Source organism: Natrix helvetica (genome assembly GCF_964273705.1).
Source record: "Natrix helvetica genome assembly, chromosome: 1".
Taxonomy (NCBI): Eukaryota; Metazoa; Chordata; class Lepidosauria; order Squamata; family Natricidae; genus Natrix; species Natrix helvetica.
Window position 1 is genome coordinate 117,228,009 of NC_138548.1, and position 12,349 is coordinate 117,240,357.

Sequence of the window (12,349 nt, forward strand, 5' to 3'; positions counted from 1 at the left end):
ATTTCCCATACTGGAATATGAGCACACATTTTTTGTGCTTACTTTCCAAATGACAAAGTAGAGGAACTGGAAACATTAAAGTAAAAATCTGACAGCAAAAATGTATTTCCCTTTTAGGGAATGGAGTTTGGATGAAAGTTACATAGAAGACTTATTTAAAGCACTGACAAATCTGAGAAACTTGAGAGACCTGCGGTAAGAAACTGCTTGCATTTTATCACAGATGTTATTGATACAGAAACCAACACATAATATTAGAAGTGTTCATATTACTCTAAATATTATTGTTATAGTGATCTCTTTTCTCATGGTCAACAATAGTGGTGGCTTTGCTGGTGGTTCCTGCAGGCTGAGATGGAACTGGATGTTAACAAAGACCTTGAGACACCAGAAAAAAAGTTTGGTAAATGTAAGGAAGGGTGGACTGTTATCTTTGGAATTTCTTGAAGAGATGCAGGATAGAGTGCTGTACGGCTTCCTCTGGAGTGAAAAAAGAAAGGGACAGTGTTCATCACCTTTTTTGTGCCTTTGTAATAGAAAGCCTAAGGAGGGATGTCTTTTTGATGGTTATGGGGTGGGTGGGGGTGGGGGGGTGGAAAGTTGAGAAAGAAGCTATTGTGGCATATTGTATAGGTTGAATTGGTAGATGGGTCAGTGGATATGCTTGGCATACAACAACCTGCTCTCAGTAAAGGGAGTGAATTAGAGTGGTTATGTGACTAGTTGGTCAAGATGGAATTGGCGTTGGTGGAAAGACCGAGGAAATCAGGATTGGGACCATATTTCTCCTAGTCTCTTCCAAAGGGGAAGGATACTTCACCAGTTCATTTTCACACATGAAAAAGTAAGCAAACATATATTTCCCAGGGCAACACACACATACAAACATTTATAAATATGTATCTATATCTACATGTACATATATGTCTATGTCTACATCTATATAGCATGTGTGCATGCAGATATAAATAGGTATCCTCATATGAAACTAAATCTTACTCATTAAGTTCTTAAGTTGTTACATCTTCATTTTTAACAAATCTTAATAAATCTTAATAATCAGCTTTCAATCTTATTCCTTCCAAGTAATTACTGCCGGTCTAGTATGCAATAAAGAAGCCTAACAGACAGTATCATAAATATAGCTTTTCTTACCTAATTTTGCTCTTCCATCTGCCAAGAATCTTTCATCAGGGAAGGCATCAATTGTACATGACACCTTGGCAGTCAGGAAATAGACCTTTATGTTGGTATCTCATGGTAAGTGCCATTACATGAAGTTGTCATTCCCATGACAAGCTGGGAATGGTTTCTGCCCAGTAGTACCACTTGGACTTCATTGCTTGACTTTGTTGGACTTTGTGAGAGTTCTCCAAGTCTTGGAAATTAGATCTAGTGGTACTTCACATTTCATGGCCTCTATGTAAACCATGGGCTTCTCTCTGACCCCATTCATATTGGCAATCACATGTTAAAAATGGATTGTATGAGTCAATATCTACCACCACAGGGGGAACGTTAAGTAAGAACAATAGCCAGAATAATTGTAAATGCAAAGCTTTGCTAACTAAAGCAATACTAATAAAAGCAATATATTCAGACAGGGCAACTCTCATCCTGTTCAGCCATTACAGTCAGTGATGGTATATACAATGATGTGTGTCTGTGCGAAAGTGGGTGAAGATGATTAATGAGCAGGGCAGTCCCATCCAAGACTCAATCTGGAGACTCCCAAGACTTGGAGATCCGTATCTAAAGATCCATATCCACTCCATCCTATTGGAACTGACCCTATTCTATCCTCAACCCCTACTTTCAGCACTCCCCTTGATTGAGTGACCTAAGGTCACTTTTATCCTCTATAGGTGATGTCCTAGAATCTATCAGTTTGGCCATTTTTGTCACCCTACAGTAGTAAAAGATTATCCCTCAATAAGAAACATGAGAGTTGCTAAAACTGAACAGCTTCACATTTTTCACACATTGCAATTCATGGCCTAAAGGGTATTGTGTATGTGGAGATATAGCTAGAAACAACTTTAGTATCTGCTTTGTATTTGGTGATTCTTGCTTGGAATCCAGTTATTTGTGACCATGGCTTATTAATTGACCAAGACTTTGTCAATTGACTTGCATGGTAAATCTTTGACTAGACCTCACAATGCCTGGACTTCTCTTTTGCCCAGCTTATCAGCAAGTAATTCCTGTAGTCCTGCTTTTGCCTTTTTCTCTGCTATCCCCATCTTCCTTGCTGAAGTTGGGACTTCAAGCAACAAATCATCCCTTTAATACTGCATGTGCCTAAGAACTGAGCCTGGCTCTGGAAGGGGTGCTAAGAAAACCAAGATGAAGAAAGCACAGGAATTATTTAGTCTCTAGATCTTACCTGAAGTCTTATTCACTTAAACACTTTTTTTAATCTACCAAAGGATTACATGCTTCTCACCAATTATTGAATCTCATGCAAGATTAATCTAAGCTTAATTCCACTTCAGTATGAGATAATTTTAACCCCTTGTTTTTGAAACCTTGGTTTGATAGAATGTCTTAGCTAAAGGTGGAGATGCATAGTTTTTAAACAGAGTAAGTTAAATTCCATTAAAAGATGTGCTGAGAGTTGCCAATTATAAAAACATTCATGTGAGAACTTGGCTTGCTGTTGTGTTTTGTTCACAATTGTAGTACTTACTTCCTCCTGTCATTGTGAGAGGCAAAAGGGTACTTTGTAATGGCAGCTCTAAGGCACCTTTACCTGATAGCTGCTACTAGTTTGTATTATTGCTTTTTATTGGCAATTCTGATTACAGTAACATTTTGACAATAATCTATTTGTGAGGCCTCTTAATGCACAGAATTCCCTTTATCAGGTTAGACAGGTATGTCAAACAAAACTGCCTGGATCCATGCTCTGTTAATGTCCAATTTATATTACCGTACTGCACTCTAAAATAGAGTCATTATAATAAACTATTGTAATTATTGATGTTACTATATACGTATAAAATGGATTAAAGTACTATGCTTTTTTTACAGTGTATACAATAGTTGCATTCTCTCCCCCCCCCCCCTACTGTCATGATTTTATGAATTTGAAAGTACTCTTTTACATTCAAAATGGTTCCAAGGAACTTTTTTTTATTCCTTTGGGATGAGAAAACTGTTTTTGAAGAGGATTGCAAACAGACTTTACACAGACTTAGCCCAGCCGTGAACTGAACAAGGCTTCGGAGTTATTCATGCAATGAGGACAGTACTTAAATAATCGTACAGCAAGACTGTTGTGACCAGGGATGGCCTTCACAAATTGCAGCAATTCAATGTTGCTGGATGGGTGTGGCCATGGTAGGCATGATTTACTTGGCCTCCTGCACCACGGTTGGGGGGGGGGGCGTATTGCCATATGTGGTGGCAATTTTCAACAATACTGTTAAATAATTCATTGTAGAGCAGTATACACTGGAACAAATCTTGAAAGTTATAATCCAATTTAATATGAAATGTTTTTATTAAATGTTATTGAGCCATATATTATATGTCTTCAAAATATACTGAATACTAAGACTAGAATGATAAAACTACAAAGATTTCATATATTGTTTATTGAAAAAGATATTTGATCCCTTCTGTTGAAGAATGACTAATTAAATTGTGGAAAGAGACTTTGATATCTAGATTAACTTCATGTTTTAAAAGGAAATTGGATTTAGAATTCAATTCTATTTGAAATACATTTTAAATTGCAACCACACATGTGAAATGGTGTCAGATCTAACATTTGCATTTCAGAGCTTATTTCTTACTCTGACATATAATCTACATAAAATTTATATAATATATTTAATGTATTGTCTATTGCCTTGTCATATGATATTTTTAAAGATGTTGGATACCTGCCCATGTCTATTGCTTATACTGGGTGTTTTAAATTATTATTATCTGTACCATCTATTTTTATAATGATACCTTAGTAATCTTTTTCTTTCCATTCTCCTTTGAAAATTATAGTAATTGGTTTGTAAGAAAATAAATAAAATGCAAACCAAACCCAGAAAAAAATCATTTTAATTCTTCTGAATTTTTGTTGCACTTTTAGTTTGAGGAGATGGGACATCTCAGAGTCCTCCATCAGACTTCTTGATGAAATCTTCAGAAAAAACCAGAGGTTCAAAGAGTTAAAGTTGTCCCTTGAGGACACAGAGGAGAGAGCAGTGGAATTGCTGTATGATGGTCTCCTACATTCAGACTGTGAAGTAGAAACTCTCTGGTGAGTGAGCAGTATTTCTTTTTCAGTTCAATGTGTGCTACTTTCTCTTGAGTTCAGGAAAAGTATGCATGCAATGACTGTTCCAGTTGTGATATTTAACTACGGTATATTTTCTTCAGTTCCTTCCAAAGTACCATACTTTCTAAGATACAATTCGATCCGAGGGGGACAGGTTGTTCCTAGTGTATAAACTCAGAGGTTTATAAATGAACATTAGGCAGTTTAAAGATATGACAGCAATTACACTGACAGAAAATATCTGGAATTGTTATCTTGTTATAATTCCCTGGACTATCTCCTCAATATTTGACTAGCTTACTATAAAAGAAAGATCCTTGAATTTTTTTCTACTCGTGATTTTGGGAATCTGCTTTAATTCCTTGGTTGGCAAGATAATTTTTTAGAATTTAATTTCCAACTATTTTCAAGATAATTGTGCTTTCTTTCCCCATATATATAATGTTAGAGCTGGAGGCACTTTAGTGCTTCTGACACAAGCGCAAACACACACACATGCATACACATTGCCCTGATGATGCCCAGTTGGGGACTCCTTTCATGTCTCTGGCAAGAGTTGGAGTGAAGGATGAGAGCTCAATCCTGCTCCATGGCAGTTCTCAGATCTTGACCATGGGCTCGCTAATCTCCTGCCTAACATTCCACTCTTTCGAGACACCATGCTCTTTATAATAATAATAATAATAATAATAAATTTAAATTTATTAGCCGCTCCCTTTCCAGACAGGACTCGGGGCAGCGTACAATGGAGCATATAAGACATAAACATACATATATACAGGACATACATGCACGGACATACATGCACGGAGGAGGTAACAAATTACATCACACGGACAATTAAAAGTCACCATTAAAATACCCCAATTGTAAAACACAATTTAAAATTTAAAATTTTAAAATTTTAAAAGAACTGTCAGGAGGAGTAAGAAAAATTTACGGTTGAGCCAGGCCAGATAATTGAAAGAGGTGGGTCTTCAGCTGTACACGGAAGGAGCGGAGATCGGAAGTAGTCCTGATGTCACGGGGGAGGTCATTCCACAGGGCTGGGCCCATCACAGAGAAGGCTCTGCTCCTGGGTGTCGCCCCCCGACACTGTTTGGCGGACGGCACCCGAAGAAGTCCCTCTCTGTGTGAGCGGATTGGTCGTAGGGATGTATGGGGCAGGATGCGATCCTGCATGTAACTAGGCCCTGTGCCATGAAGCGCTTTAAAGATCATAATCAAAACCTTGAAACGCACTCGGTAGACTACAGGAAGCCAGTGCAGCTCGCGCAGGAGAGGTGTTACAGGGGAGTATCTAGTCCTCCCCATAATCACCCGCGCGGCCGCATTCTGGACCAACTGCAGTCTCCGAGTGCATCTCAAGGGAAGCCCCATGTAGAGAGCATTGCAGTAGTCCAGGCGAGACGTCACTAGCGCATGGGTGACTGTGCGAAGGGCATCCCGGTCCAATAAGGGGCGCAATTGGCGCATCAGGCGAACCTGATGGAACGCCCCCCTTGCCACGGCTGTTACATGGTCATCCATGGACAGCCGGGCATCTAGGAGGATGCCCAAATTGCGCACCTGTTCCATGGGGGCCAGTTGCACGCCCCCGATGGCCAGAGATGGAAGCAACTGGTTGAACCGGGAGGCCGGAAGCCACAGCCACTCCGTCTTGGAAGGGTTGAGTTATTATATATATACCGTAATAGTTAATGTATTGTATTGATTATATTTTCCATTCCATTCCATTACTTTGACTTTTATTAGCATTGAATAATTTAAACTGCTTCAACTTCCAGGGAAGCAATGGTAAATGTACAGTTGGAATTCCTCTTCTGACAAGAGGACTTGGGTCTATCCCCAAGCACTCCATCCAGCAGCTCCCCTTGAAGAGACTATAAGACAGTGGTCTCCATGAGTTTACAGGATGGGGTGAGGGATTGCCATCTTTGTCGAACTCACAGTGAGCAACTATGTTCACATAGGGTTCACAAACTTCGGTTCTTAATCACTTCTGGAAATTGTTTGTTAATTCTCTTCTGGTGTTAGAAACCTGCAGTTTGTCAAGTTTCATTAGGCAATTTTCCTTCAATCCTTAGCAAAGGAAGCTTTTTATAAATTGAAAGATTTAATTTTTTAAAAATGTTGGAATAAATAAAAGAGTGGTGAGAATATTGGCTTTGGAAAGTTATAAACAGAATAAGAGTGCTGATGACTCAAAATAACATTCTTATTAATTATAAGAATCCTTTCTGTTGGAAAATGTTGTTTAAACTTTGTTAAGATTTTGCAATTACTGTAAGTACAAGACATCTTGTGATGAGAAAACGCTGTCAATTGGAGGAGAAATGCTAAGATGGCATTTTAAAGGCTGGGCAGTAGAAGAAACCACAAAGAATTAAAAATTATAATTAAAGGAGAATGGAGTAATAGTCCACCTCTGGAAAAATTCAGAGTGTAGGGTTTCCTGACTAGGCAGGGGATGGGACTAGAAGACCTCCAAGATCCCTCCCAACTCTGTTATTCTGTTAAAAATTCAAGGATAATTGGAAACAGTGTGCTCATTTTCACTGGCAGGGGGCTATAGGAGGCCATCGTGATCAAAAGCGGAACCCAGGAGGCCGGTCTGTGGCCTTCCCGAGCTCCTTTTTCACTGGCAGAGACATGTGGGCTGGTCCTTCACTGTTTCCAGGGCAGGCCCACGGGCCGGATCTAAGCACCCCGTAGGCCGGATCTGGCCCCCGGGCCTTGAGTTTGACACCTCTGGTCTAAACAAGCTTCTGGCCATGGCCATCTGATTCTTTAAGATGCCATGTTTGACTCCAAAGCTATAATGAACCTGCTAGTCGTGTCCTGTGATGAGGAGGAAGTGGAGTTTGGGGCCTCTAGAGACAGTAGTCTAGGCTTGGATATTCCAGTAGTAGTGGAGCCAATGAATATACTTTGGTTGATCCAGTTCCAATAAGCCCTCCAGGATGCCTTGTTTGCACCTAGTAACCAGCCCTAATAGAGCAGAACTTGGTAGATCTGAAAAAAAATGTCAAAAAATGAGCCTTCAGAAGAGCCAATGCTTAGAAGCAAACTGCTACAGCTGCACATTGGGCAGAAGTTCAGTATGGTTGATTCATTGGCCTCAATCCTTGGAATGAGATACTGAGAACAACTTTCAAGCCTCAGGCCTGTCAAACTTCCATCAATGTCTTTTCTCCTGTCTTTCCCCCTTGATCTTTTACTTGAAATTGAATTCCTGGGACCAACCTATGCTAAACTTGTAGCTACATTTATAGGTATCATTATAAGATATTAGTCAAAAAAAGTTTCTCAAATTTTTGTCTGAGCTTCCCTGTCACTGGATTGTGGAAGACATCCAGCTTGCTAACTTGTTGGCTTTTAGCCAGCTGTGTTGGCACAGAAAAAATTTTCTGGGCTTCAAAAAGCAGACAAATGGAATGTAGACAATTTAAAATATGGAAAAATGCACCAGAATCAATTGCTACAGAAGCAGCTGGCTAAGCTAACACTTACTTGGTTTCCAGAAATCAAGGTGATTCAAATGGGGTTAATGCTGGTAATCCTCCTAGGTTTAAGTGCCTAGTAGTTATTTTAGAGAAGATTGATAGGGCTAATGAGAAATCTCCTGTTTTCCTAATTCAGTACAATTTATTTGTATGTTTCCAGCCAAAATATTTCCTTGGCAAGTGGACCAAATTGATATATGCTTTCAGTTTGCTCACCAGTTCTGCTATTAAATGAGCTAGTCTCTTTTTATTAGCAGAGAGCAAAATGCTGTCTAACTAGGGAGATTTTACACAGGGATTGAAAAAGCCTGTGAAACCTCAAGCAGCCAACAGACTTGTTAGGCAAATGCAGTAAACGTATCAAACTTTAACTGATTATCTTGCTCAGTTCTGAATGGGAATAAAGCAGCTCTAGTGGATCAATATTCAGAGGACTTGGCAGATGAGATTCTAAGTGAGCTAGCCCAGGTAGTGCTGCTTGCATTGCTAAAAGAATTACTTCAGTTGCATCTCCCTGATTGATGAGCTCTTACAGGGATACAGACTCAGTGGACCAAATGACTCCTGGCCAGGACTCATTTAAAGGGATTCAGAACTAGTGGCCAAAGATGGACTAGACTACTAATCCAGTCAAAAAACCATGCAGTTTGAAGGGGATTGTGGTCATCTTCCTGATTTTCCCCACTAAACCATTTTAGTTTGTTGTTCAACTGAATTATATGGCTTATATTAAAGATGGGGAGGGGGGGAATCTGATGATTTATCTTGGTCTGATTTTTTTTATATCTCAAAAACATGACATGGAGTTTTTAGCTTGCATTTTAAAAGCTACAAGGATTTTACATATTGTTTATTGAAAAAGATGTTTGATCCTGTGTTTAAGAATGGCTAAACAAATTGTGGGAGTATATTGAGAGGTCTAGATTAACTTCATTTTTTAAAAGGAAACTAGATTTAGAATTCTGTTTGGAATACATTTTAAATGTGCCAAATCCCACATTTGTGTTTCAGAACTTTTTTTTTTAAATTTTATAACCTACATAATATTTATAGGGCATTTTTAATATATTATTATCTAGTCATATGATATTTTATATATGTTGATCTGCCCATAGCTATTGCTTTTATTGGGTTTTTTTTAATCTATCTATGTATCTATCTATCCATCCATTTATCCATCCATCCATCCATCCATCCATCCATCCATCCATCCATCCATCCATCCATCCATCCATCCATCCATCCATCCATCCATCCATCCATCCATCTATCTATCTATCTATCTATCTATCTATCTATCTATCTATCTATCTATCATTTATCATCTGTGTGTCTATCTAACATATATATGATACTTTTGTATTCTTTTTCTTTTCCATTTTTCTTTGAAGATTGTAAGAATTAGCTTGTAAAAATAATAAAATAAAATGCAAAGCAAAACCAGAAGATATCATTCTAATTCCTCTGAATATTTGATGCACTTTCAGGTTGGAGAAATGGCTCTTCAAAGAGTCCTGCAGCAGGCGTCTTGCTGAAATTTTCATGAAAAATCAGAGGCTGAAGCATTTAAAGTTGTCATTTAAGAACACAGATGACAGAGCAATGGAATTGCTGTTTGAGGGGCTCCGACATCCAAACTGTAATTTAGAAACAGTAGAGTGAGTGATCAGTATTTCTTTCTCAACTTTGTGTGTGTTACTTTCTCTTAAGTTCTGAAAAAGTATCCATGGAAAGACAGTTCCAGTTGAGATATATAGCCACATTGTCTTCAGTTCCTTTCAGAGTGTCGTGATTTCTAAGCTACAGTTCTATCCATGATTATTCTCAAAAGGCCACGAAGATCGTTTGCTAGGAGATATGAGATTTGTGCCTATTCTCATTGCAAAGATACTTTTTCAAGGTTATTAAATATTGAGAAACGGGCAAAAGGGCTATCTTTTTCTGTACTGTATTCCTAGGGGATGGTCTCTCTCTCTCTCATAATGTAATTTCAACTGGCAATCACAATATCACAGGGCATTTGGTAGGACATGGGTCAAAAATCCATTCTTTCACCATCATCACAATTTTGAACTGTCAAAAATCAAGAACTGCCAACAATTCTATGTGGTTTGTAGTGCTGAATAGAATAAGCTTCATAGACATCAATTATGCTTATTTGTTTCCTCTGCCTGATTGGGCACCATCATCTGTATTGGGCTAGATTTTGCTACTTTTCTTTTTTCTTCTTCCCACATAATGCTTACTTTAACAAGGGAGTATGCCAATACAAGACATTTTCTTTCTTTTCTCCTTAACTGCAGGAGGATAGTCCAACTCAAGAATTAATTTTTTTTAAAAGTAGAATCTGACAAGTCTGTTGCTTTCAATTAGGTTTGTAAAATGTCAATAATATGTGAATTTCTCATAACATGATGATGATGATGATGATGATGATGATGATGATGATGATGATGATGTCCATCAGTTGTGTCTGACTCTTGGTGATTCTATGGGCCAGGTCTCTTCACATTTCTGATCTTGCACTGAGTTTTTCTATGCCCTGGCTAGTGTCAGGTTTCATGGTGTTCAACCATTGTGTTCTTTGGCGGCCTAGTTTTCTTTTACTGCTAAGTCTTCCAAACATAATTGCTTACTCCAGTTAATTCCTCCATATAGCATGGCCAAAGTAAGTGAGACACAATTTTGTCATTTTTTTCTTCAGTGACATGTTTGGTGTTATGCAATCTACTACTTGCTTGTTGGTCACCTTTGCTGTCCAAGGAATACATAGTAGCCTTCTCCAGCAGTACAGCTCCAATGAGTTGATCTTCATCCTGTCTTGCTTATTTAAGGTCCACATTTCACAATCATAAGCAGCTACAGGGAACACAATAGAGCAGACTAACCTACATTTAGTTGCCAGGCTAATGTCCTTGCTTTTCCTTATTCAACTCACGTTCTCCATTGCTGTGTGACCCAATGCAATCCAACATTTTATTTCTGGGCTGCATTCACTGCTTTGAACAATCTGTGACACTAGGAAAGTAATTTTTTTCATGCATTCTATCTCTTTCTTCATCATCAGTTTCTATTTAGATGTTTCCATTCCTTGCAGTAGTCATGAGTTTGGTCTTTTTGATGTTGAGAAAGAGACCACAATTTTCACTTCTTTGTTTTTCTTGATCAGATGTTTCAGTCCTCCTTTAGTTTCTGAAAGGAGAATTGTATCATCAGCATATTGAAAATTGTTTCTTGCTCCAATCTTTACCTTGATTTTGATTCTTCAAGATTTAGCTTCTTCATGATCATTTTGGGTTATAGTTGAATAAGAAAGAGAAAGGAAAGAACCTTATTGTACTCTTTTATCTTAAACCAATTGGTATCTTAAACCAATTGGTATCTCTGTTTGGTGTTCTCACAGTGGCTTCTTGATTTTTGTACAGTGATTTCATCAACTTGACCAAATGTGCTGGTATTTCCAGCTCTCGTAGAGAGCTTCTCATGATCAACACAAGTTGGAGGCTTTCTTGTAATCGATTAAGCACATGTAAATGATGTTTTGAAATTCACAAGATTTTTACATGATCCAGTGCAGATTTGCAATAAGGTCATTGCTCCCATGACCCCTTCAGAAGCCAGTTTGAATATTTGGTAATTCCTTTTCAATGATTGGTGCTAGGCATTGTTGTATAATTTTAGGCAGATGATGCTAATGTAAGGTGTGAGAACAATTGTGTGATAATTGGAGCAATCTTTAGAGTCACTTGGCTATGTCTTAACAGAAAGGACTGAGCTGATCCATCCATGACTACATAGAACAGGGGTGGCGAACATGCGGCTCGCGAGCCGCATGCGGCTCGTGGCCAAAATAAATGAGGCTCTTTGCCTCTTACCATTATTTAGTTTACTGTGGCTCGGATCGCGCGCTAAACCCGGAAGTACGGTCGACGCGACGCTTGCCTGCACTCCACCAGCTCTCCACCAGTACTTCCAGGTGTAGCTCAACAGCGCCCTCTGCTGCGCCCAAAAAATAATGCTTCAAAGTCTAGCACAGTTGCTGCAGGATTCCGGTGAGGTTCTAATGATTGCTCAAATTAATAATAATGATTGCATATTGAAGCTCTGGGTTCAGGAGCAGCAGAGTTTTAAATAGGAGAAAACATTTAATTGAATTTCCATGGTTAGTATATTTCCCAAAATTCTACGAGTGTTTTTCTCACAGCCTGTAATTGTAATAGATATCAAAGATAATCCAAACTCATATATATATTATAATACAAGCTCTGGGTTCAGGAGCAGCAGAGTTTTAAATAGGAGAAAACATTTAATTGAATTTCCATGGTTAGTATATTTCCCAAAATTCTACGAGTGTTTTTTTCACAGCCTGTAATTGTAATAGATATCAAAGATAATCCAAACTCATATATATATATTATAATACATATATTAGGTTAAAGGAAGATAATATTAGGACCAGGCTTTACCCATGTATAGGTTGTACTCGATTTACAATCACAATCTCGTCACTGAGCAAAGCAGTCATTAAGCGAGATATGTGACTGCTTTGTTTAATGACTGC

General features: G+C 38.4%; 1 protein-coding gene across 2 annotated transcripts in view; it reads left to right on the forward strand.

Moving 5' to 3' along the window:
• The window catches only part of LOC309400547 (NACHT, LRR and PYD domains-containing protein 12-like), a 36,454-nt gene that overhangs the window by 13,212 nt on the left and 10,893 nt on the right, over positions 1-12,349 (forward strand). For both annotated transcript variants that reach the window (XM_081969117.1, XM_081969118.1), the window contains 3 exons: positions 118-195; positions 4,094-4,264; positions 9,276-9,446. In XM_081969117.1, coding sequence (XP_081825243.1) covers positions 118-195; positions 4,094-4,264; positions 9,276-9,446 — 420 coding nt within the window. The remainder of the gene's footprint in view (positions 1-117; positions 196-4,093; positions 4,265-9,275; positions 9,447-12,349) is intronic.